Source organism: Lacerta agilis, chromosome 14 (genome assembly GCF_009819535.1).
Source record: "Lacerta agilis isolate rLacAgi1 chromosome 14, rLacAgi1.pri, whole genome shotgun sequence".
Lineage (NCBI taxonomy): Eukaryota > Metazoa > Chordata > Lepidosauria > Squamata > Lacertidae > Lacerta > Lacerta agilis.
In genome coordinates this window covers 15,374,745-15,400,811 of record NC_046325.1, presented here as the reverse complement: position 1 = coordinate 15,400,811, position 26,067 = coordinate 15,374,745, and the positions used below count along the sequence as shown (strand labels likewise).

General features: G+C 48.1%; 2 protein-coding genes across 4 annotated transcripts; both read right to left on the bottom strand.

Moving 5' to 3' along the window:
• Positions 1-298: 298 nt before the first annotated feature.
• ZNF865 (zinc finger protein 865) lies at positions 299-26,042 on the bottom strand. 2 transcript variants are annotated; one of them, XM_033170650.1, is made up of 2 exons: positions 25,917-26,042; positions 299-7,663 (listed from the first exon to the last, which is right to left on the bottom strand). In XM_033170650.1, the coding sequence occupies exon 2, from the start codon at positions 7,638-7,640 to the stop codon at positions 4,710-4,712; it is 2,931 nt and encodes a 976-aa protein (XP_033026541.1). In that variant the 5' UTR covers positions 7,641-7,663; positions 25,917-26,042; the 3' UTR covers positions 299-4,709. The 2 variants fall into 2 exon arrangements, with proteins under 2 accessions (XP_033026541.1, XP_033026540.1); XM_033170649.1 differs by lacking the exon at positions 25,917-26,042 and adding an exon at positions 14,549-14,806.
• On the bottom strand, positions 21,214-26,067 carry LOC117059123 (zinc finger protein 524-like). Of its 2 annotated transcripts, none has more exons than XM_033170651.1 (2): positions 25,917-26,067; positions 21,214-22,940 (listed from the first exon to the last, which is right to left on the bottom strand). In XM_033170651.1, the coding sequence occupies exon 2, from the start codon at positions 22,896-22,898 to the stop codon at positions 21,774-21,776; it is 1,125 nt and encodes a 374-aa protein (XP_033026542.1). In that variant the 5' UTR covers positions 22,899-22,940; positions 25,917-26,067; the 3' UTR covers positions 21,214-21,773. The 2 variants fall into 2 exon arrangements, with proteins under 2 accessions (XP_033026542.1, XP_033026543.1); XM_033170652.1 differs by lacking the exon at positions 25,917-26,067 and adding an exon at positions 25,724-25,746.

Here is a 26,067-nt window from a genome sequence, read left to right as displayed (position 1 = left end):
GATCTTTCTCCCGTGGCTGGGTATAGGATTCTGCTCTTCACACAGCCCAGCTTGTCTCAATGTTTCAAGATCTGATAACCAAATACTAGCCACTGTGGGTATCCATCTCCCTTTTTTAGCTGCAGTTCTTAGGGATCTACAAGCCCTCATGATGTTCTGCCCTTTACATGGTCCCAACACTTCAGGAAGCCCTGTCCAGTGGTATAGCTACTTGGGATTCTTAAAGTTAAGCTCCCTCCACACAAACAGTTAGCAAAACAAGAAAATCTGGAGCCCTCTCAATGCATGGGACGTACACTTTCCAATTCTTATTTTTTAATGTTTGTTTAGTCTGTACATCGTAAATCAGACACTTTTAAAACAATAGCTTGGTTTAAAACACAAACACACGCTCCCATTCCCCTAACCCCGACTGAGAAAAACACACGCTGTACAGTTCCCAAAGGGGCACCACCAAGGAGGACGGGACAGGTTATATCGGTCCAGGCCCATCAGCTGCATGGACAATGAGGGGGTCCTATACATATTATATTTTAGTACACGTTATCATAAGGGACTTGAATCTTGGCACCAAAAGTACTGCACTTCCTATGGCCAATGGGGAAAAGGGGTAGTTAGAAAAAGAAGTATTTATATATAAACGTATGTATTTATAGATCTGTATTAATATAAAAAGTCATCTTGCTAACATGATTGCAATGGGTTGGATCCTATCTGCAGCAGGACTCTTTCAGAGATCACAGTCTGGGAATGTTTGAGTCCTGTCTCAAAAATGTCCATCTCCCAGTTTGGGATGAGTGGGGAGCGTGGGAAAACATCGCCCGCTGTCAGAACCAGAGAATCCATGTTCCCCAATAAACTGGAGGGTTGATGGAAGTTCAGATGATTGTGTGTCTTGCGGCATCTTAAAACGTCAGGTCTGATGCTGGGAGAAGACAGAAGGATCTTCACAATTCCCATTCACAGCAGGCAAGGCATCAGGGGTGATGAGAATCTGTAGGACAGCCAGCATCCTAGTGATGCACACACTTCAGAACTAAGAATCCATCCAGGTATATTTATATAAAAGGCAGAGCAGTGAAGCGGGAAGATTAGTTGGCAAGTCTTGATCGTGTACTCCAACTGGGTCTTCAAAAGTATCCCATTGCCCAACCAGAATTAAAACCTGGAACACCTGTCTTTGACCTTAGTCCCTGCAGAACTTCCTCACAGAATTCAAGCCAAAGAATGCCGCCTTCTGGGCCTCTTACTCTCCAATCCCCTGACCCCTCTACTCCTCTTATAGAGGAAAATTTGAAGTGCTGTTCAGCTCTTTTTTTTAATAGCATCTTTCACATGAGAGTGAGGCATGGCAATTTCACATCGCACCAACTATCCAAACCAAACTACAACGGAGAACAGGGAAACATACTTGGAAAAATCAAACCACTCCTAGAACGAAGAGTGGGCACAAGCTTCATTTCTTAAGCAAACCTGATCTTAACAGGTGACAGCAGGCAGATGAGCAGAGTGCCTGCTCTCTGGCATTAGAATTTTGGCTGGAAACAAAGATAGCCATTTTGTCCTCAGCTGCCTCTCTTCACCTGTAAATAAAAAAATTAAAAGGGTGAGTGGGGAGGCGAACTCTCTCTTGCCACTTTCTAACCATTGTGAATACAGGAGGTGATTAAGGGGTGTTAAGATGCAGTAATTGCTCTTGTAAGGTCAGAAAACGTTAAAACCATTTTTCTTTTTTTTTAAAGAAGAAAACTTTAAAAAACTTAGGGTGAAAGTCAAGACTACATTTTGTCAACTGTAGGAAACAGAACACCATTCTCATAGGCAAGGCCTGGCTGAATATAAATTTTGTGATTGAAACAGGAATTCCATAGTTGTATGGAAATTTGTCTTCTATATTTTAGGCCTGTAAATTATTCTGGAGGGGGGAAAATCCATTGGAAATCCTGTTATGTGTGAGCCAATGTTATGTTGTGGTTTTGAAACATAGTATTTTTGTCTTGGGTCATCTGGGAATGCATAAGACTTGTTTCTCCCTGTCATGTTCAATCGTCCATCTGGGAACCTACACTTAAAAAACAATTTGACAGACAAATCATCTACTAGATTAGTTATTGTGAACTCGCTTGTTATTCCTGGGTAATAAAAGTGGATGGTATAAACAACAGCCTTTAGTATGAGAACAGGTCATCAGTTTTGGGGTTGCCACATCTTTCCGTGGAAACCATGCTCAACTCAATGCAGAAGCAGCTCTTCCTATGAAGCAGGTATGGTATAAACAAGATACACTTGTATTCATAAGGAGGGAGGAGACTCTAATATTAAACTCAGCTCTATTGGCAAATTACAAAGTCAGGGAGGGAAAATTCTATATGGAAAGTTTCCATGTAAGGCAGGGAGAGGTATATCCACCACCATAGGGAGAATCCACTGAATTTCAGCTACAAGTTCAGGCCTTAAAACTTTAGTATAAAGATAAAACAAGAAAGAGAACATCCAGTATCAGCCACTTTTGGAGGCAGGACATTAGTCAGTAGTATTTCAGTCTGTCAGAGACATTAAGATAACTGGGTCTGACTCAACATGGACAAAGAGTTTCCCCCTGGAGTTGACCCAGCATGGGAAATGTGGAAACAAGGCTGGAAAATAACAGGCTGAACCCTCTTCCCATCTCCTTTCTGCTCTTCACACTCTTCGTCAAATAGGACACTGGGTCACCAAATGCTGCGAGGTTTCCTTTAAGGAACGCCCCCGCCCCCCCAGCCAAGTCCATTTCTATGACAATTCTCTATCCCCAGGCAACTCTGCAACTTTGGCAACATCCCCCTTTCCCTCTTCTTCCAGGCACTGGGCAACCACACTGGAATAATAAAAGCATCTTTGGGTCCTCATATCCTTGGACTGTCCATCTCGCCAAAGTAGGAACTATGGATGCAGATGCAGGGATGTAGACCAGAAATGGCAAGGAGGCACCTTTGGTATTGCCACCTGAAAAAAAGTCTTCACGCTCTGAATGCTCCAGCATGGAAAAGCAGTAATGTTTCCCCGTCACAACTGTCTTATTAAATGTGGACGGTCAACTTGGATCACGAGGGAGAGGGAAAGGCGAACCACCTGGTGTCCACCGTCCACAAGGGGGTGTGCTCTTAGAACTCTTTGGTTGCATGTAGTAAGTCAGCTTCCTCTTCTGCCTGTTCAGAACCAGAGGGTGACAAGCGGCGCCTAGAGAGGGAGCTGGGGAGCCATGCCAGGGAGCTAGAGAGTTTGGAAGAATCTTTTTGACCATACCTGACCAGTATTCCTGTTTGAGTGGGGGAAAAGAAGGTCCACGATTTAAGACTGAGGATGAAAAAGTCCCCGTGGGGTACTCCAGCCACAAACAAGTTAAGTCTGCCATTTATCTGATGTGAGGGCGCCAAAAGTGTTGCCAAGAAGAGGATGGGCTTGTGGGAGTGGAAGAACTGTGGGTGAAGCACTGGATGTGCTGGGCAAACCAAGGCAACATATCTCACTGTGGCCTGGGATGCAGAGCCACCAGGTACGTTTGCTTTCCTCTCGCTCAGCTTCATACGCAACCACAACCATATGAGGTTCTGGCAGGAGGGGAAGGCAACACACACTAGCAAACTGGTGTGTCAATTTGAAAATTCCGAAAAGGCCACATGGTACAGTCTTTCCGGGCCTACACCACTTCAAGATACATTGGGGGGGGGATGACATATCTGAATGCTCTTTCATATTCAATACTGTACTCCCTGCATGTGGAAAGGTAGCTATCAGGGAGAAGGCTAGGCTAGAACCCACCCTCCACTCGCTTGTTTCCTATGAGTGTTTTGTTTTTAATGTGAGGGAGCATTCAGGTTTATGATCCTCCAGCTGCATTATGAAGTGGTAACTGTTCTGGAGGTGGGAAGACAGGTAGATATTTTATGGTGTGGCAAGCTCCTCTAATTTCCTACACAGGTAAATGGGGGGGGGGAACTATCTTCTGTCAGCAACCAGGTCCCATGGGCAACTAAGGTATTTGAAAGAGGACAAGTGGCCCATTGTCAGGGGTAAAGAAAGCACCCAAATCAATGTCTTTCCTCCAGAAAGGAAGCAAGACCTATATGGCATAGATCAGGTGGCTGGGTTCACGGTAAAATTTGGCAAGCGCTCCTGAAGGACTGTACCATGTCCTGCCCTCTACTGAAATTTATGAATTGGCTCTAACACTTAAATGGAGGAAAGGAAGAGCCATCTCATCCTGCAAATGGGAACCTAGACTGGCTTCTTCTCTCTTTCAGTATCTAGGCTTATTATTCCACAAGAACATCATTCCCCTGCTCGCACTTCCTGGAAAAAGGTAACAAATGTCCATCCATTCTTGGTAAGAAAGGGTAATTTCTATGACAGCCACCCTCTCCTATCATGTTTACACTAGGGAATCCAGGATGGACAGGACAACAGCTATTTGGGGAAAACCAAGATCCAGGGCGGCTACCTACGTAAACCAATCCTGTGTTGCACCCCTGGTTCTCCATGGATTGCCCCATGCAATTGTGACTTGAGGACTCTCCCATATCCTTCCCCAAACATAGCATCTTACTGCCATCTTACTACAGGGAAACGCCTGCCCTTGTGGCTCGCAACAGGCAGGAACTAGCCTCATCTTCCCACCCTCGAGTACCAGGATAAAGGACCGCCCACATTTTCTTCCCCTGCCCCCAGCGCTAGGCTTGCTCCTTGTGGCCTCCCATGGCAGCAAAGCGCTCCATCTTGTGGATGTGGCGGTGTTTCTTGAGGCCATAGGTGTTGGAGAAGGCTTCTCCGCAGGTACTGCACTTGAAGGGCCGCCCTCCCTGGTGGGCCTGGACGTGTTTGCTGAAGTACTTGGGGTCTTTGAAGAGCTTGAGGCAGGCCCCGCATCGCAGCTCACGCTTGGCGTCGTGGGAGCGCTGGTGGCGCAGGATGGAGGACAGGTAGAAGAAGCTCTTGGAGCAGCGGTCGCAGCGGTAGACTTTCTCACCCAGGTGCACCCGCTGGTGCTCCAGAAGGTTGCTGCGGTAGCGGAAGGTCTTGCCGCAGGTGGGGCAGCGCTGGGGCCGAGCCACCACGTGGAGGCGCTGGTGCTCGGCCAAGCTGGACGACTGGGCAAAGCGCTTGTTGCAGAGGGCGCACTTGTAGGCCCGTTCGCCGGTGTGCACCACTTTGTGCTGGCGCAGGTACCATGAGCGTAGGAAGCCACGCCCGCAGACTGCACAGCGGTAAGGGCGCTCCTCGGTGTGGCAGCGCTGGTGGCGCATCAGGAGGGCGGCCTCCCAGAACCGCTTGCCGCACACCGGGCAGGAGAAGTGCCGCTTCTGCAGGTGGGTACGGCGGTGCAGCAGCAGGTCGTAGGCCCCCGCGAAGCTCTGCCCGCAGACCGAACAGGCCAGCGTGCGCCGCACCAGGTGAACGTACTTGTGGGTCACGAGGCCCAGGAAATGCTTGAAGGTCTGGCCGCAGATGGAGCAGGAGAAGCGCTCCCCGCTGGGCAAGGTGGGGTGGTGGTCTTCAAAAGATGTCATGTTGTCGCCAGTGGCCAGCCCGTTCTCCAGTGGTGCCACTGCCGCGGCCGTCTCGTCCGGTGGTAGGAGCCGCTCGGGGGCAGCCTGGTGGACCAGTTTGTGCCACATGAGATTCTCAATGAAGCCAAAGCACTTGCCGCAGACGTCGCACGGGTACGGCTTCTCGGCCACGTGAACCTCCTTGTGGCTCATGACGTGGAAGAGATCGGGGAAGCGCTCTCCGCAGTCAGAGCAGCCGTAGGTTAGCCCTTCGGGAGGCGGCGGCAGCGAAGGACCCATGGGTGCCAGCGAGGGCCCCATGGGTGGCAAAGAGCAAGGCAGCTGAAGCCGGTGGATCTGCTTGTGGCGGGTCAAGCTCTGCGGGTAGCCAAACACCTTCCCGCAGATCTCGCACTTGTAGGGCCTCTCCCGTGTGTGCACCACGTGGTGTTTGCTGAGGTGGAACGACTCGCGGAAGCGCTTCCCGCACACGGCGCACTGGTGAGGCTTCTCCCCAGTGTGGATCCGCTCGTGGCGCTTCAGTGTCTCCCGGCGCCCAAAGCCGCGGCCGCAGATCCCACAGCAGAAGTTCTTGCCCGCTGCCGTCCCCACCAGCAGCGGGTGACCCAAGAGCCCATAGGATGTTGGCTTGGTGTCGCCATCAGAACCGGTAGCCTGCGGGTCTTGCGGGAGGAGATAAGCTCCCGGCGGCAGGTAGGACAGGGCGTTGGTGCCGTCCTTGGGCAACTGGGCTCCCTCGTGCTGCAGCTGACGATGGCGCAGGAGGTTCTGGGGAGCCACGTAACCCTTGCCACAGATGTCGCACTTGTACTCAGGGCGTGGCGGCAAAGTTCCGGGTGGCGCGTGGGTAGCCTGGTGCTTCAGAAGGTAGGAAGCGTCCCGGAACTCCTTGCCACAAACCCCGCACTGCACTCGCAGGAGATCCGAGTGGGTCCGCACGTGCCGCTTTAGGCTCTCGCGTCGGTTGAAGCTCTTCTGGCAGACGGAGCATGAGAATGGCTTCTCGCCCGTGTGGATGATCTGGTGCTGGTGCAGGTGGCTTGGCTTCTTGAACACCTTCCAGCAGAGAGAGCAGGTGAACGGGCCTTCCGCCTGAGCTATGGCAGCACTGAGGGCGGATGCGGCTGCCGTCCCAGCGGATGCGGGAACCACCTGAGGGTTGCCGCTCTGAGTAGGAGGCTGAGCTGCTCCCTCGGCACCAGAAGCAGCAGTTGCGTTGGTGGCAACGGCCGCGGCGGCTGCAGCAGCAGCAGCAGCTGCCGCAGCCGCGTTAGCAGCCGCCGCGTTGGCAGCTGCCGTGGCATCCTCGGTGTCCTTGTGGCAGCGGCGGTGCCGGATGAGGCTGGAAATGTGGTTGTAGGTACGGCCACAGATGGTGCACTCGTAGGGCCGCTCGCCTGTATGTACCAACATGTGTTGCACAAGGTGGGACGACTGCTTGAAGGATTTCTGGCACACGCCGCACGGGAAACGACGGTCAATGAAATATTTCAAGCGCCGGAAGTAGTTCTTGTCGTCTTTGCCCGCCTGGCTATCAGTGGCAACAGTGGCTGTAGCTGGGGGAGTGGCCTGCCCACGTTTCAGGCTGCTGAAGAGGTGCTGGTGGCCAGAAAGGTCCACAATGCCCCACTGAGGAGTGTTGTAGGCAGCGGCAGCAGCAGCAGCTGCAGCTGTACTATCAAAGAGAGGCTGGCCTGTTGCTGGCACCACTGCTGGACCAGTATAGGGTGGTTGCTGCTGCTGCTGCTGCTGCTGTGGTTGCTGCTGTGGTGGTACAGGAGCCCCCGGTTCCGCTTTCTTGACTTGAACGTTGGCAGATGAGGCAGCAGAGGAAGAGGAGGATGGGCCTTCGGCTTTGGGCTTGGAGGGGCCAACGGCAGTGGGGACACGGTCAAAGTGGGCAGGTGGGGCAGCAGCGGGCGGCTGGGTGTAGTCGTACTGTGGCTGCGGGCAGGGAAGGGCGGCGACTGCTTTGGCGTGCTCGTGGTTGTAGGCCTCCATAGGTTCAAAGCGTTGGTGGTTCAGGAACTCCAAGAAGTCGAAGGGGTAGCTCTGGAAATGCACACCCTCGTCGCTTGCTGCATTGGCTTCCATCTCCGCCCGGGAGGGGGCACTGCCTGGACAAAGGAGAGAAACGGGATACCAATGTAGACACACACCAGACTTATCCAGAACACCAGCACTCTCTGCTGTGGTGGCCCCATGTTTTGTTTTTGTTTTTTAAATCTGATATGTTCCATTTACACAATAGGATGGGTCACGAATTTTCCAATTTAAAAAAAAAAAAAGTTGCCAGTTGTTAAAATCAACTGCATGCAAGGTCTTTCAAGTTTGCAGCTCTAGGGTTACACAAAGAACCATGGTGCTGCCTTATATTTAGTTAGACTTGTCCGCCAAACCCAATATTATCTACTTTTGACTGGCTATGTCTCTCTAGGGTCTCAGGTATAAGAACAAGAACCTGGCTGCATCAGATTAAAGGCCAAATAGTCCAGCATATAGTCTCTGTAGTGGCTGTTCGGAAACATCTGCGGAGCTCACAAGCAGGACCTGAAGGCAATACCTGTCTCCCCTGCTGTTGTCTATAAGAGACTGGCATACAAAGGCACGCTGTCTCTGATCCCAGAAATAGTGTAATACGGTAGTATATAGCCATAATGTCAACTACCCACGGAGGCCTTTTCTCTTCGTGAATTTGTCTTAATCTAATTTTAAAGTCACCTAAATCGGTGGCCATCACCAAGTAAATCCCATAGAAAACATGTGGGGTGAAGGAGAACTTCCTTTTGTCTGTCCTGAATCTCTTCTGTTTCATTGGAAGACCCTGGGCTATAGTATTATGCTGGCATCATTTTATACACCTCAGTTGTGTCCTTAATTACTTTTTTAAAACTCCAAACATTGTAGCTTTTCTTCATGGGGTGTTTCTCTAACCCCACGAACCTTTTTTGTATGGCATTTACCTGTTCTAACATTCTTAAAATAAACCGGGACATGTCTCAAACCATCTGTGCTGCCTCTAAGCTTTAGTTCCTCCTCTCAGTGACTAGCGCATGTGACTCACTCTCCTAAGCTTGACAATCCCCCCCTTTTTGAGTGGCAAGCAGGTTTTATATCCATTCAGTACTACAGTAGTTGGCTCCAATGCAGCTAAAGCATTATTTCATTGAATATTTATGGAGTCCTGGTATTAAGCAGAGGTTAAAAAAAAGAGACTCTCAGAGGTCACAGGTACAAATCGTTCCAAGGCCAGGCTCGCTTTGGGGAGTTCAGAAGCCCAGGCTCGTCCCTATAGTTTGGGGTTTGCATATTTAAAATAAACTCCTCTGCAAAGTGGCATTCCTTGTTTGAACATGCTGGGCTCTGCCAATGTAGGTCAGCGTAGATTAACAGGGCTGAAAGCCAGTGTGGAAAGTTTGAACATGGAAAACTTCATCTTCCCACTCAGCTAAAAATGTTTCTCATGCCACCTGAAACCAGCCACTCTTATTCTGCCTACCTCACAGGATTGTTATAGAATGGCATAGTCCATTCTATAGTCCCTCTGGGCATGCATACATACATACATATATGGGGCTGTCACATTTTATAACAGGCATGGGGGGAACTCAGGCTCAGAGGCCAAGCACTATCCTCTCCACCCAGCCCTTGGAATTCTACCCAAGCCACACCCCTTTCCCTGGGGCCACGCCCCTTTCACCAGCCCTTATTTGCAACCTCCTCAAGGGTTTTTGCTTGGCTTAAATGTGTTCTGCAACTGTGGTAATGTCTCAATTGCCTAGATGCAGAGATGGGTGGATGTGCATAGAAACCTCTGGCTTTTGCATGGATGGTATATAGCCAATTGTTTGAAAATAAAAAGCACACCTATGGCACTTTTACCTGCCCCCCCCCCCGAGGGAGCATGACTGTTGAACTGAAGAGGGTTCCCCCACCTGTTTTATGGCAATCCAGTAAGATAAGGTAGGCTGAGGGGTCGTGATGGGATACAAACGTGACTAAAATGTGTACAGTGGTACCTCGGGTTACAGACGCTTCAGGTTACAAACTTCACTAACCCAGAAATAGTACCTCGGGTTAAGAACTTTGCTTCAGAATGAGAACATAAATCGTGTGGCAGCAGCGGGAGGCCCCATTAGCTAAAGTGGTACCTCGGGTTAAGAACAGTTGCAGGTTAAGAACGGACCTCCAGAATGAATTAAGTTCTTAAACCGAGATACCACTGTATAGGGTTAATGTTTCAAAGATTCTACCTCAAGGAAGTGGGCTTCTCATCCCTTCTGCCTGAATGCTTTCCTACTTGCCCATCTTAGCTAGAACAGTGTGTGCCTTAATAAAAAAAATATAAACTATTCTGCATTCAAGAGCCTCCCGTATTCTTCACCCATAAATGCAGAATTCTGCAACCTGTATGGCTTATGGAAATTCATCCAGTTGTGTACATTTTATATTTCATAACGGCAATCTGTTTCTGATAAGACAAGGGGAAGGTAAGTAAATGTAAGTACAGAGGTACCTCAGTTTTCGTGGCTTCCATATTGAGTTTTCCGTATTTGGTTTTCAGTTTTGGAACTCAAACGGTCTTCCGGAATGGATTATGTTTGAAAACCAAGGTACTACTGTAAAAGGTCCATTTGAATATCCATATGCAACATTTTATTTGTCTATCTCTGGCTATCATGCGTCTCTCCAAACAGAAAAGCCTTGCACTGTTGCCAATATTTGCTCCAGTTAGGTCTCTGGTAACTTTACAAAGGAAGGGAGTTCCATAAAGGTGCAGTTTGATGACCATCAATATAGGGCACTGATGGGGATCATGGGCCACCATTTTACCAAGCAGTAACTTACCACAGTGCGGGGGTACACATGGTCTTCTGCAGCATCTAGCCACAAACAGAAGAGCTTTTCACCACTTCCCTTCAATTTCAAATGTGTCCTAAGAGTCTCACCACCATGTAGGTAGACACTACAGATATACCCAGGCCCACTGCAGTAAGTTACCATTTGGTAAATCATTGCCATCATCGGTCACATCCACACCATACATTTAAAGCGCATAGCTTCCTCCAAAGAATCCTGGTAACTGTAGTTCAACACCATAGAGCTACAATTACCAGCACCCTTGTCAAACTACAGTTCCCAGGACTCTTTGGGGGAAGCCATATGCTTTAAAAGGGACCCAGGTGGCGCTGTGGGTTAAACCACAGAGTCTAGGGCTAGCTGATCAGAAGGTCGGCGGTTCGAATCCCTGCCACGGGGTGAGCTCCCGTTGCTCGGTCCCAGCTCCTGCCCACCTAGCAGTTCGAAAGCACGTCAAAGTGCAAGTAGATAAATAGGGACCGCTCCGGCGGGAAGGTAAACGCCGTTTCCGTGCGCTGCTCTGGTTCACCAGAAGCGGCTTTGTCATGCTGGCCACATGACCCGGAAGCTGTCTGCGGACAAACGCCGGCTCCCTCGGCCTATAGAGCGAGATGAGCGCCGCAACCCCAGAGTCGGACACGACTGGACCTGATGGTCAGGGGTCCCTTTACCTTTACCTTTTATATGCTTTAAATGTATGGCATGGATGTTACCATCCTCTTCCAATGTTGGGGAGCACAATGGGATACACAAAAGCAGGTAGCCTCTGGAGGATGCAGGGGCCAAGCCACGCAGGGCTTTAGAGCGGTCCCACTGCACTAGCTGACTAACTCTTGGGGGGAGGGTGTCTCAAGGACTGCCTTGCACATTAGGCTGGAAGGCACTTCTGTTTAGCAAGCAGGAAACCTGATGTAAATCATCACATATGATGATCACATACGCATGTGTTTTGTTTCGTACAGACACAGCAGGAAACCATAGCCTCCAGTATAATGATCACACATATATCCATGTACACTCCCTGGAATGTTATGGCCTTCGAGTGTGTGTACAACCAACAATTAATGTGATATGCAAGATCACCACATCCGATTATATGCACACAAGCTTCATGGTTTCTCTTCCAAATAAGCACTTTCCACAAAGGAATAGTCAAATGTGAGACCCCTGCAAGAAAAAGGGGGAGGGATGGGGAGTCAGCCACTTCAGAAAATAAAAAATAAAAACCTTCTTGTGGGTTCTTCAGTTTGCCTTATTTTTTTGTAGTTACTTTCAATGCCTCTTGCATTTACCAACTTTCTGCATATATACTTACACACAGAGAGAAAACTTTCAGTTTTAAAGTATCAGGAAATACTTAGATAAGAATCCCAAATACCCACCCTTTCTCCACCTCCCTTCATTCCATGCAAGACAAAGATAAGAAGTTGTGTAGTACACAGCACTGCTATCATCACCCATTTCCAGCCCAACCCCCTCCATTAACAAACTGCCCTAGATTCAAAAGAAAACTGGTCTCATTCAGCAAATGGCATTGTGGTGGGTTATAATGCAGCAGATGTAAGATTTAGAAGCTAGGGGTTGGAGGCAGACTATGTTAGCTGAACCTACTTAGGTCTCACTGAAATCAATGAGAGAAGATAGCCATTCCCTCTGAAAACAATGAAACTTAAGTTCAACTAACTTTGTCTGGATCCAACCTCAGGTCTCCACGTTTCTCATAAGAAACGACGGAAGCCAAGTTCTCTGAAAGGAGGCAGAATATTCTACTACAGCCACTTTTATTTAATGCCGACCACGTGCCTGGAGCTGTACTGAATACAGACATATCCCAATGCCTATTGCTGGAGTTATATTAAAAAATACAGATATTAGTAACAGTGCAGTGTCTGCCTTATTTGCATCTACCTTAGATGGGGCAATGAAGCAGAGGTCTGGGAACAATGGAATACCAAGGACGAGGTAAAGAAAAGGAGGTAGCAATGGAGGCATTGATAAAGTGAGACCAGGATCATCTAGGAGAGGGCTGCGAGGGCCTTGGTGGATTTCAGCGGTGTGGATTGGGCTGAAAGAATGACAACAATGGAGGAATATAGCAGCAGGACAAGAAACCAAGGAGATTAAGGGTAGAGGGCTATGAACTAGGGCTCCTCTGTCCTTGAGAGAGGAAATGGGAGTCTTGTGCATCAACCCACAGCACTAGGAGGCAGAACTCCTGGGTTATGTAAATAAGCTTGCTCAGATACTTGGCAGCCAAGTTCCATTGTTGGTTTACCACTATACATGTGGAAATGTCAGGGATCTACCTCTCTCTTTTTTGGGGGGGGGTTCCCATTAAACCCCACATGTAGAAGGCATTTTTAAGAAACGCCATAACTCCAATAAAGCCCCCCCATTTTTATCCCCCTCCCCTGAACATTTTCCAAGTCAGGAATTGCCTGTTAATTCTCCACAAAGGGTCAATTCAAACACACATAACTGAGGCAAAGCAGATGTGCTGCAGGGACAGAGACACCTGAAAGTTTTGCAAGTGGTGGCACAGGGAAAATAATGAATGAAGAATATTTCAATTGGCTACATTCCCAGGTGATAATAACATACAAATCAGGGAGGAGGCAGATGTAGTTAAAATGTTTGGGCTACACCCAGTGACATAGCCAGAGAGAGGGAAATAGAGGACCAAGCAAAAATTTCAATATCAAGCCTGCAATGTTTTGTATAGATCCTTATCCCTCCTCATCACTAGCAGAACAGAGTAAGTCATAAAAAGATGCACAGATAAGGGATTTTGCTTAATCCTTGTGGGGCACAAGATAAAACTCTTTGTGCAGCAATTTTTGAGGGGGTGTGTGTGCAAAATTACATCATCTCCCATTACAGAAGGGTTAAGCAGACCTGAGAATGACCTTTTCTTCATAACCTGAAGAGCTTCTGCCAGTTTACAATTTAGGGCAGCAAAGTACTGCATAATCCTGGGCATGAAATGGGTGGGAGGCAGCAGAGAGGGCTCTAACTGTAACTGTGGAAGTCCAGTCATTCCTCACACTGATGAGGAAGGGTACAAGATGCATCTGGGGCCTGTAGTGGGGCGGGAGAATTATATAACACATTTATCAGTCAGTGGTGGGTAAGAATAGTGTGTTGAGGTTCAAGAGTAGCGCTGTGAGGGTTATACCTCTGCAATCTGTGGATGCAGCCAGAAATAAACCTGTTTGGGAAGGTGGCTATCACTCATTATTATTTTTAAGCATCTGAAGAGAAGGGTCATGGCTCAGACACAGAAAACATACTTTGCATCGCAAGGGTTGGACAAGATGACACTTGAGGTCCCTTCCAACTCTACAATTCTATGACAAAGTCCCAGGATCAACCTATTCCATATTCAGGTAGGTCTGGGAAAGACCCATCTGAATCCCTGGGCAGTTGCTGCAAACCACTACTGTGACCTAAATGGATTAAGAGTCTGAAATGGTGTAAGGCAATTTCCTAGACATTAATAAAATAGCATGGGGGAGAACCAAGACGAGAAAAAAGTGTGAGGGAAGGTGCTTGCAACAGGCAGCAGGGTTGCAAGCCTGCAGTAAGTAGAAGAGCTCACCTTTAGAATACATCTATATTGGGGTTGATCTAGATTACTAATGTGGAATTTACCACCAAGGCAAAATGCAGGATGGGGTGGAGATCTGACTACAGGTACGGGGAAAGCAGCGGATACACGAGAGGCTTGAAGGCAACAGTAATCCGTGCTAGGTTTACAAGGTTAAAGATAAAAGCCAATATATGGGATGACAATTCGAGCTTGAGGTTGGATGTGCATGAGTTGGCGGGGAGGGGAGCGAAGGGAGAAAAGTGACATAACGCAAGTTTCTAGTTGGGGCCCAGATGTTAGGATACTGGATGCAAGAGAAGAGGGGGGGGCGGAGGGAGCGGGTCGCGCAGGCGAACCGGGCGGGAGGGGAGGCGAACCGAGTTCGCAGAGTGGCCGGCCGGGCGGGGCGGAGGGCCGCTAATCAAGGGGCGGGACGGAAATAAATCCAAGCGAGGGAGCGGGGACGGGCTGGCGGGGAGGCCCTGGGGCCCAACCTATGCGGCCGAGGGGGGGGGGGCGGCGAGCAGGGCTGGCTCCAAGACGGCGCACTCACCGGTGTGTGGCGCTGCCCCAGCCTCCTCCGCGCCCCCGGCAGGGGCTGTTCCTTGTGCGGCAGGATTGGTGCTGGGGGGAAGCCCCCTGGCCCTCGCCTTGCCCCCAGCGAACGCGGGGGGCGTTTCTGTTCCCACTGGGGTGGGGGGGTAGAGGGGGCACTGCCAGGCTGCAACTCACACAGGCCCGGCCGGAACCGGAAACCTCCCTCCCCAAGGAAGAAGGCAGTTTCCTGCCCTCCCCTCGTACCCACAATCCTCTCCGCATTCTGACCTCCCCTCCCTCCGTTCCATGTCCCAGAGGTCTTTGCGCGCGAGCTGGTTTCGGCTCCCTGTTCCCTCCTCCCTCCCCCGCTGCTGCTGCTGGAGTAGCGTCGTATCCTGCCGCCTCCCCGCTTGTGTCCCTTTGCTTGCTGCAATTCAATGCCATGCACAAATAGTGCCGCGTAAGGCGCTGCTCAGCGCGTGGCACGACCCCGCAGCGGCTGTTTGCAGCCCGGTTGGGGTTGCCAGCTTGCGTGTTGGCGTGCGTGTTTTCTGGCATAGCCTCGCCGCCTTTAGCAGGTTGCTTGACAGGCAGAAAACATCAGCAGGAGGAAAAAGCATTTCCTGACATGGAGGTGAAGCGCTGAGAAGCCGCGTATTTGCCATATATCTGCCTGCCAGGCAACCGGCAAATGGCACAGGAATTGGGAGGAGCAATAGGAAGGATGGATAATGGGGTTGCAGTTTAAATTTGTTGGTTGTCTTGCTGAGTTATATTATTATGTTTATTTCTTGGAGTTTTTTTAAATTGTATGTTGCTTGTGAATTAGTTTTATTCACACTGCCGAACACCATCCTGCATTTTTTTTATTTACCTGCAAATATTTTAAATAAATGAATATTGTGGGGCATGACTGGCTCTAAAGTAAAGCATATGGCATGTTACTTTCTAAATAGAAACCTATCAGGCGGTAAGCCCCATTGGATTCAATATGACTGACTTCTGAGATCACGTGGTTAGGATGGTGTTGCAAATTACTAAGAGCCCTTAATGGAAAACAACAGCATAGGATCTGTGGCACCTTAAGAGCTTTTGCCACAACAGTTGACTCGAAGTAACATTTCAACAGGCACACAATGAACCAGTGCGATACATCCTGCTTAATACAGGTATATCAAGAATGTAATCTTCAGTTACTTCTTTAAAAAAGAAAGATCTAATGCCCTCAATGGCCAATCAGCATTCAAGCAAGTGACTTGGAGATTCAAATTCTTCACCCAACAGATTTTTCATTCTGAAACATCAACTCCACTTTAGTTTGATGAGTACTGCCAAGTGTGGACTTCAAATGTGCACAGAGCAGGACCAAGGAGGAGCAGGCTATTTCCCCATCCTCAGAAAAGCAAACTTAAATCACATAGAACAGCAAATTTCATTCTACTTTACTCTCCTCGCCTTAAGAGGTGCCACTGTTTGCTAGAATGGGAGAAGGGCTCACAATGCTAAATGTTTTGAAGTTTTGGCCCTTAAAGTTGTTAAATAGATTTCCATTGGAGACCCCACAAAGGTTTGGTAAGTTCCAGAAACTTACACTTCACATTTATGTATGATACAGATATAGCCCACCTTATCAGTTATCCTCAAGCTGGGTAATCACTGTCACTGTATCCTCCAAATTGTTCCTTGAATCATAGCTGTCAACTTTTCCCTTTTTAAAAGGGAAGTTCCCTTATTCCAAATAGGATTCCTCACAAGAAAAGGGAAAAGTTGACAGCTATGCCCTGAATTGTGACCATTATCTCAGGTTAGAAGAGATGCCCAATTTTCTGCTCAAAAATACTGGCATTACTGATAGCACTTTGAGCATGTGGGAATTGTGAGGAGGTACTTTTTTAAAAATGCATTGATGCTTGTGAGGGGAAGTGTCCCTTCTCTGAAAGATAACTACCGGTATCTAAAAAGTCAAAACAAAAAAAAAACAAAAAAAAATCCTTCCAGTAGCACCTTAGAGACCAACTAAGTTTGTTCTTGGTATGAGCTTTCGTGTGCATGCACACTTCTTCAGATATGTGCATGCACACGAAAGCTCATACCAAGAACAAACTGTTGGTCTCAGGTGCTACTGGAAGGATTTTTTTTGTTTTTTTTACTATGGCGGACCAACACGGCTACCTACGTGTATCTAAAAAGTAGCAGGGAGATAAAACCCCAAACAAAAATTCTTGTTATATAGCCTACTCTTACGTAATTTGGAATTGTAAACCATCTGCAGGCATGGCATCCAGCAAGGCGCCCTGACCCCGCTATTTTTAGGTTAAATATGTGTATTACCAACACTCAGTCTTCCATATCCAGAAACACAGGAAACCTGAGGGGAAATTTATTCAGTCCGTTTATTTAAGGGTTATTTTTTTATCCCACCGTTCAGTCCCCAAACTGGGCCCTCAAGGCAGATTACATAATTTCATAAATAAAAATACAGTTATAAATACAATAAAAGTATAAGAAAGGGACAGAACAGAACCTTTAGGTTTTAAATAGCTCTAAATTGAATGGTTCTCTTTGGATTTTGTTGTGCGTGTGGTTGGAGGAGGGGCGTAGAGAGAGTACGAAAGGTACAGATAACCTCACCTCCAGCTCTTAAGACTCTTGTCTCTTTCTGTAAGGCGTGGTTGACACATGCCTATTTATCATCTGAGGACTGGAGCATCAACTCTGCATGTGTGAATCAGTGAGCCAAACAACCACAGACAGAACTTCCATATCCCTTCACCTCAAACACAGTGCCATTAAATAACAGATACCGGTAGTAGGCTGGGGTGTTTGTGAGCAGCCCCGCCAGCCTGCCATCTTGAGCAACAATGTTGTGTGGATAAAAGTCCTTGTGGTGTCAGTTCCATCCTCACAGGGAACACCGCAGGGCCATTTGTCTATCTTTAAATGTGGCATTAGCTTCCCAAAACAAAAAACCCCAAAGAATCCAAACCAGCAGCAACCATGTGGCGTGGACTGGACCAGTGGTTTAACAGAGGACTCTGGCTATCTCCCATAGGGGAGAAAAACCCAGCTGCCATAAACAAAACACTGGCGTGGCGTGTTACACTGAGAGAATCCCAAATCCCAGCTTCCATAATTTTGTTTTTCCTCTTTTTTAAGAGCTTCATATCCCCGTGGCTAAAAAGGAAAACAGTGATGCGATAGTGTGTTTCCATTTAATCCTTCTGCAGCCTTCACGACAGCCAAGGCCTTGAGGCCCTTCTTAACAAAGATTCTGCTTGTAACAACCCAACTGTGCGCTCAAGGTGGTCTCCATGGCAACAAAGATAACTTGGAGGCCTGGGCATACAAGACAGCCCTGGAGGTAGTTCAAGGCAAAAGCTTGGCTCCATTCCTCCAGCTCACATGCAGTTTGGGGAGGGAGAGGGAGAGGGAGAGGGAGAGCCTTTGATGGGAAGAGAGGCAATCTTGTTGGATGGGCAGCAAGGCCTCCAAGAAACAGGGCGCCATATTTTACAATGCTAGTCAGGTTTCAGACCTGGAACACACTGTCTTCATCTCTGGTGGCGGTAGGGGTGGGGAAATTAGCTGGGGGAAAGGGCCTTAAGTGGGTGGGCTCTCTCATGTTTCAGGGGGCAAAATGGAAAACAAGAGAATAGAAACGACCTTGATAACAGCACAGCTAGCATGAGCAAGGTTTTAAATATTGGCTTCCCTTTTTAAAGCTTAAAAAGGCGTGACTAATAGAGTAGGGATGGGAGACTGTGTGCGCGCGCACGTGCAATTGCTAGTTTTGATTTGCCATTCTGCTGAAAATAGGCACTCACACACATACATGCACCCCCTCGTCCATTCATTTCATAGAATTATAGAATTGTAGAGTTGGAAGGGACCACAAGGACCATCTAGTCCAAACCCCTGCAATGAAGGAATCTTTTGCCCATCATGGAGCTCGAACCCATGACCCTGAGATTATCTACTGACTGAGTTATCGCAGCTTCTGTCTTCTCTCTCTCTCTCTCTCTCTCTCTCTCTCACACACACACACACACACACACAAGGCACACTTGTAATGAAGCCTTCTCTGCTCCCTGTTAGGCTTTTGATACAGGAAATTAGGCTGCAAGAGAAATTCTGGAGGTGCAAGCAGTGGTATCTACAAAAACAAATTTTTGAGTGCTCTCATATCTCCTTTTCTCATGCAGACTGTTCAACCCATGTCACCTCTTATCATCTGCAATTTAGAAAGGTGGGGGTCCACATCATTTTCAGAAGCATGGAGTGACTACAACCAACCCTGCTTTCTCCAGCTGCCACGAGGATGTTCATAAAGTTATCATTTAGCATCACCTTGGACAGACACCTTGTCAGACACACCACTTGAAACTGAATCCATAAGGGAATTGCTCTATGTCATTAACAGTGAGCAGTGGCTCATCTTGCAGACTGGACCTCCACTCTTGTTCTCTCTCTCAGCTGCTGTAAACCACTGGTAGGAGTGCTTTGCAGTAAAATGAAGAAAACCACTTTACAGTGGCAGATCCATATGGGGAGCCACTGTGCATTCATAAGTTGTGACTGAGCAGCCAACAATTTCTCAAGCTGCTTCAACACTGCTTGTTACTAGTGTAATAAGAACTTTGCTTAGGAAAGGAATCACAAGGAAGCAGCATGTTCAAGACAAGGCCATAAATGAAATGGGAGACTCAAACTGCAGTTATGATTGTGAGAAAGGAAGGAAGAAAGGGAATGTTGGCTATTTTCATATTGACGTAACACAGAGTACAAGGATGTGACCTTGTAAGCAGGTCATTGAATGCTTGTGCAATCATGCACCTGGGCAAATCTCAGTTCAGATCAAGTGCAACAGCATAAAGACAGGAGACATCCAACCCTCATGTACATCACATGCCAAATATATGCAAAATAATTATAAAACTCATAGTAATATTACAGTGTGGTGTCAATTCTGCAGGCATTGCCCCTTTTTGGATTCTTACCATTTCTTGTATCAAAAGCCTACATCTTTTTAACAGAAATAATGGAGAATCACCATGCTGATTTCTCTCCATCTGCAGCATGCTCTCTCACACTCTTCCTCCCATGTGTTCTGCCCTGTAAGGGATGCCTTGTGTTTGGTTAGGGAAGTTGCCTTCAAAATGTAAGACAGACATTGCCAAAGCTCAAATTCCCCCTTTGCTTCCCTCCAAATATATCCTGATTGGGACACTGTCCAACCCAAGGCAATTTGCTGCCAGAGGTGAAGGGCAAGATGGCGCCTCCTCTCATTCCATGTGCAGAAACTAAGAGGACTGGCAACTAATGGGACAGCAGCCTCCACCATGCTCGAGGTCAGCAGGCTAGTTTAGAAAGTGCAGAGCAGGTTGTATGCCAAGTGTGACCTCCAACACTTCACTGCCACTCCATCTCCCCATAATCTGCTGCTCCACTCTGCCTAATGGTAGGGCTATTTATTTTGGGACTATTTAAAACAGCCAGTGGTGACTGTCGCACACTGGAACTGGTACAGCAGAAAGCAGAGAGCCCAAAACTAGATGGAGCCAGAGCCAGTGAGAGCCAGAGCCAAATAATTCTAGTTTAGTCCCTAGTCCTTTCCCCTGGTGAGTTCTACAAGGGGCAACACAGAGACTAAGGAGGAGGAAGCTGCTACTACAGGCACAGCCAACCCAGGCTGCTTGTATGTAAGAAGGCAGGCAGATGGCAGCTGGTTGGAAGCAGACTAAGGTTAGTGGGGCGTTACCCTATTTGCCCGAATGGGGGCCTCCACTGAAAGCAGCCATGTTTTTCCCCAAAGAGAATATTGTGAGTTTATGTAAATTTGCTGCCTCCCACTTCTTTTAATTTGCTAGGGAAAAATTGTAGATGAGAAGCTGACTCTATTGCTCTGGTGACCACATCATTGCTTGTTTGGCTTTGAGAATCCTTTGGCTATTGGGAAGCCTTTCGCTAGAGACAAAAAACCAGATTAATTCACATGGCTCAACTACAAGTAGTGGGAAATGTACCGGTAGTTCTGTGAAGGGTCATGAGATTCCTCACAGAATTTTCAGCACTTTTCACAAAACACTGATGTTTCAAGACTTTATCCAGAGAAAGCACGAGTTAACATTTGTGGTGCAGTGGTAGCACCGGCACATCTGCCCTGCTCATTCTTTGTCAAGATCTTGCTTCATGTGGCACTCTGGACCAGATGATGGCCTAATACCTCAGCCCTAAACACATTTATTTAAAAGTAATTCTGTCTGATTTGAATCCAATTTACTTTTAAGTGTATGTGCTTAGGACTGAGGTACTAAGCGCACATCATCTCTGAATGTTGAGAGGGAGAAACAGGAGATAAAGCTGCACAGTGTAGAAGGGAGGGATTGGTGCCTGTTGTCCTTCCCCTTGTCCTTCCTTTCAGTCCTTCACTTCCAGACACGTATTCAAATTGGATCTCTGCCTACGCATTAGGATTCTGCCTCACACCTATCAAGAAGTGCACACACATCTACACAAAGATATAGAACTCCACATGTACCTAGATTTTTTCCATTCCCTCAAATTCTAGACTCAAGCACACACATTATGGGCTGAGGGAGAGATCTCCAAACCTTAGATCACACTTTTCAGAAAGATGGGGGCAGGGGAAGAAAGGGGAAGTGGGGAAAAGGAAACAACTGCTCTTTTGCATATTTTAATTCATTGAAAAGTTTGCAAACTTGAAAATGCCCCACTGCATGGAGGAGCCAAGAAAGCAACTCAGAATGGGGCAAATAATCTTACAGAGGACCAACGTGTATCGGCATTTTGTTTGGTACAACCGGGAGAGGAGCACACATCACCCAGTGCCCATTCCTCTGGGAAACCACAAGAAACAGCAAATTCCCCAGTTTCATTTGCTATACTCTGCTACAGAGTTTAACACATAACACTGTTTCTCCAATCCCTCAACAGCTCCGGATGTCATGATATAATTGTTTGAAGGAGGGGACAGTCATGTTTCCCTGTCCACCAGTAGCATTCTCCAGTCTTTGGTGATGCCCACCCATTGATACTTCAAAGGCCATAATATTTTAGAGCAGCTCTAGGAAACGGTCCTATCCTCAGTCTCATGCCCTCGCTTGAGGGGGCGGGAAAAGTCTCAATGCAGTTACAGAGGTTTAAGTCCTTTTAGACAGATGCAGGACAGAGTTCATGTTCCAGTCCCTGGTGCCCCCCGCCTCCCCCTAGTCTTTGCATATTTATGGGGGCTGGATCCCAGGCTTGTCTTTGTCCTTGCTGTGTTCTGTCTCTGGTGTCTGTGACATAGCTACTGGAGTGCTTCCTGCCCCGCCTTCTGCAGCTTCTCCCCAGTGGCTCCCATCCCCGACCCAGTCCTCCACCGATTCATTGGTCCAGCCACTCCCAAGTTCCTCCGGCCCCCAGTCACCGCTTCCTGCCACCACTTCCGATTCCCAGTCTCCTGCCGTCGCCCAGCTGCCACCTCCCTCCTCGACGGAGCGCTGGTAGTAGGTCTCACGGGCATGCTTGCGCTTGGCGTGTCGGCGGAGGGTGTTGCGCTCCGTGAAGCGCAACCGGCAGATCTGGCACTGGTACGGCTTCTCCCCGGTGTGGACTCGCTGGTGGCGCAGGAGCTCCCCGGATTCCCGGAAGCCCTTGCAGCAGACCGGGCAACTGAAGGGCCGTTCGCCGGTGTGGATGTGCTTGTGCCTCTGAAGGTGCGAGGAGCGCTTGAAAGCCTTGCCGCACTCGCGGCACACGTACGGCTTGCTCTCCGAGTGGGTGATGCTGTGGCGCTCCAGGTCCGACTGGTACAGGAACGTCCGTAGGCAAATGGGGCAGAAGTACAGCTGCCGGGGCGGAGGAGCTGAGGCCAACAGCTCGGGTTCGGAGGATTGCATCTGCCCAGCCTGCTCCACCTCTTGGCGTGACACAGTGTGGGGCACCCCTTCAGCATCAATCAACACCATGGACCCTTCGTCTGTGGCGTCTCCCTCTCCTGGAGGATCCAGATGCTTGGAGACCGGAGGGGAGGCCTGTGCATTGGACCGCCCCCCTCTGTGCCTGGTCAGCGCCGAATGCAGTTTGGGCCCCCACAGGGCAATGCTGTAGATCTCGGGATGAGGCGGCCTGTCCTCTAAGGCCATGTGGTTCTGGGGGCCGTCATTGCTGAGTGGGGTCTGCATATAGTGAGCCCAAGGAACTGGGGGGCAGGTTTCTATCACCTGGTTTTCAAGCCCGACGCTGCCATGGTTTTCCGCTCTTGGCCAACTACTCCCGCCTGGCACCAGCACCCGAGCCTTTGCCTGCAGCTCCGCTGGATGCCCATCACCCCTGTCGACATGCCACCTGTGAGATGGCTCCATTGGGCACCAGGAACAAGAGCGCGTTCAGCTACAGGGACATCGCTGCAGAGACGGGAGAACAGTGAGAACCACAGAGAAGCCCACCAGGAAGACCCCCGCCACCCCAGCAATGCATTTGGTCTTCTGCAAAAGTATAAGCGCCACTACCATCTTTGCATTTCAGACCCCGAGAATACATCCAAGTATTCATTCCGAAAGACATGGGGTGATAGCCAACTGAGCCACACTCAGGGTAGGCCCACTGATTTCTGTGGGTCAACTCAGAGTATGACTTCATTGGCTAGTACCCTTAAATTATAGTGGCAAAAAGTGCTGGGGCACCTTGGAGATCAAGAGTGCAACATTTACAGAAGTGATTCCTTTTGAACTCAGCAGGGTTAACCCTCAAGTTAACATGCACAGGCTAGGGCTGCAAATGGTGCCTTACATAAACTATGAATGAGATTCCAATTCCCCAGCCTTCTCACCAGTTAATGCCTCCTCCAAAGTGGGCTGAAATCTAAAGCATTTAAAAGAAACCCTAAGTGTATATGTGCACTCTGTGCACACTTACCTGAATCTCTAATCTTGTGTGCGGTTCTTTAAAAATATACACTGAATTGTGGGTGTGACTGCGCACTTGAGCATGGATATAATGGTGCACAGTGTCTGCACATGTACACAGTCTAAATTGGTCTTAAGAGAGACTTGCAGATAATATCTTCCCTTGTGGATGGGAATGCAAAGGGCATATGTCTACAAGGTATCTGTGAGCTAAAATATGTACACAAAGACATGCATTTTACATCTGTGAATAACTGTGTGTACAGTTATCCACTGTATATTAATGACATTTGCATGCGAGTGCACCCTAACTTCATATATGAACATGCACTGCATCAGCAAGAGGGTCTGCGCTACTCATACTTAAGATCTGTTAACACCAATAATCTAATTTTAACTATCCTGCCATACCCAGAACCCAGGACAGATCAAGCGTGCAGTTTTCCTCCAGCTTTCAATATGCACTCATGAGTGAAGTGGGAATTCTAAACTGAATTAGCCTCTCCAAGGATGCAGATTGGGTAGCTATTCCAGATAACTGAGAAGAAACCAAGTTTGATCATGCATAGGAGGTGGGGGCTTTGACTCTGAGGCAAGGATAGAAAGGAGGAGATTGCAATTGTATATGTGACCCTTGCCTTATATCCCTTATGGCAATTCTGCAATGTGCATCACACTTTTGCAAGTAGAGCAGACTGGTTTACAGACGTTAAGGAGGAACACTTAGGACATTTGAATATGTACCCTAAACATAGTCAAAACAAAATCGAAAATTCTTTCTAGTAGCACCTTAGAGACCAACTGAGTTTGTTCCTGGTATGAGCTTTCGTGTGCATGCACACTTCTTCAGATAGTGCATGCACACGAAAGCTCATACCAGGAACAAACTCAGTTGGTCTCTAAGGTGCTACTAGAAAGAATTTTCGATTTTGTTTTGACTATGGCAGACCAACACGGCTACCCACCTGTAACTACCCTAAACATAGTTCACACAAACTATGTAATTCCCAGGGCTGCTCATCCCCAAGATACAGTAGATGTCAGCTGCAGAAACTCACTAGCTTATCTGCTGGGAATTACCTCTTGCCATTACTTAGATGTAGATCTGTATTACCAGGAGACAAACCTAGCAGGTATCTCTTGGCACAGCTATAATGCAGGACTCAGGGTTGAGTCTGTTCTGCTCTGGAACCCATTTCCAAACAGCCCTAGAAAACAGCCTAAGCACAATATTAATACATTTTTAACTGGTATCTGCTGATAAAGAACGGTCTCCCAGCCTCTCTGCGAATACTTTCTCCAGATGCTGCTTGTCCAGTTCTACAGAAATATGTTGAAATACAAAATAGAACCGACTAGAACAGCAATTACATTTTGCACAGATTTGAAGCTTGGCAATGTTTCAGTGGATTGCGTCTGAATTCTGACCATTTTCTAACCCTACTTTCAAAATTTAACTTTGAGAAATACTTTTAAAAAAACAACCCTGGTTGATTCATTTTAAAGCTATCATGCTATGCATCAAGTTGCCAAATCCAGCTCTTTTGCACTTTTCTAAACAAACAAATGCTAAAGTCCAACAGCATCCACTACTGGAAATGTTAAGGGGGAAAAGAAAAGATGAATAGTGAGAGTGTATAAATTCACCATGTTGCTGTCAATTTGAATTAGGAAAAGAGATTCCCCCATCAGCAACATCCAATTCATTTCCACAATCCACCAATCCTACAGATTGTTAACACTGGATGAAAGGGAGTCATGCACAATCTTTCAGCTACATTCCTGTGACCAAGTCCCTGTAACAGCCATAACATAAGAACCAGCTTCGTTGCTTAATCTGAACTGAGACTTTGGCAGCCTTGGGCCAATGAATCTTCCAGAATCTAGCGACAGATTCTAGAACGATCCTGACTGCCCCCTCTTTTGTGTTTTGTTTTTGGGCTGATTTTGCTCGACTATAGGGAAGAGGGCACCTCTGGGCATGTGCTGAGTGCCCTTCCCTCAATCCCATCACAAGCCAGCCCGAAGGCATTTGGGATTCTAAAAGAAGACAGGCGTTTTTTTAAAATAATAACAAACAAACAAACATAAGGGGCTTCTAAGGGAGCTGGATTCCCTTTGGGTAGGGAACGGTAAGAGGGGGAGGAATGCATTAAAAGAACCATTTGCGTTAAAATCATCACCATCACAATAATCCCCGGCTCGACCCCGATCCCTGAAACGCAAACAAGTCTCGCTTAAAGGGAGCAGACCCGTTGCAATGCAAACCATCTCTCGTCCACCTCGCAGATCGAGGGTCTTGCTCCCTCCCTCCCTCCCTCCCTCCTCGCGCCCCCAGCCTGCAGAGAAGCGCCCGGAGCTGCAAAGCTTTCCCCGCCCGCCCCATTTGTGATCTAGGCTGGGCAGGAAGGGGGAGCGGGGGGCGAGTGAGAAAGCTACCCACCCAAACCAGGAGGCATAGGCAGCGGCTATTACCTGTTTTGCATTGTGATCTGCGGCAACTGAAGGTTTCAATGGGCCGGCGGTGGGTGGGGAGATGAGCGTCCGGTGGGAAACCTCTCGCCGCCCGGCCGCTGCAGAACAAAAGAGCCGGGCTGGTCGGAGCCGGGCATCCGGGAGGCGCACG

Bases quoted from the DNA above. Each gene is read 5' to 3' on its own strand.
- ZNF865 (XM_033170650.1), bottom strand. From the start codon at position 7,640: ATGGAAGCCAATGCAGCAAGCGACGAGGGTGTGCATTTCCAGAGCTAC.
- LOC117059123 (XM_033170651.1), bottom strand. From the start codon at position 22,898: ATGGAGCCATCTCACAGGTGGCATGTCGACAGGGGTGATGGGCATCCA.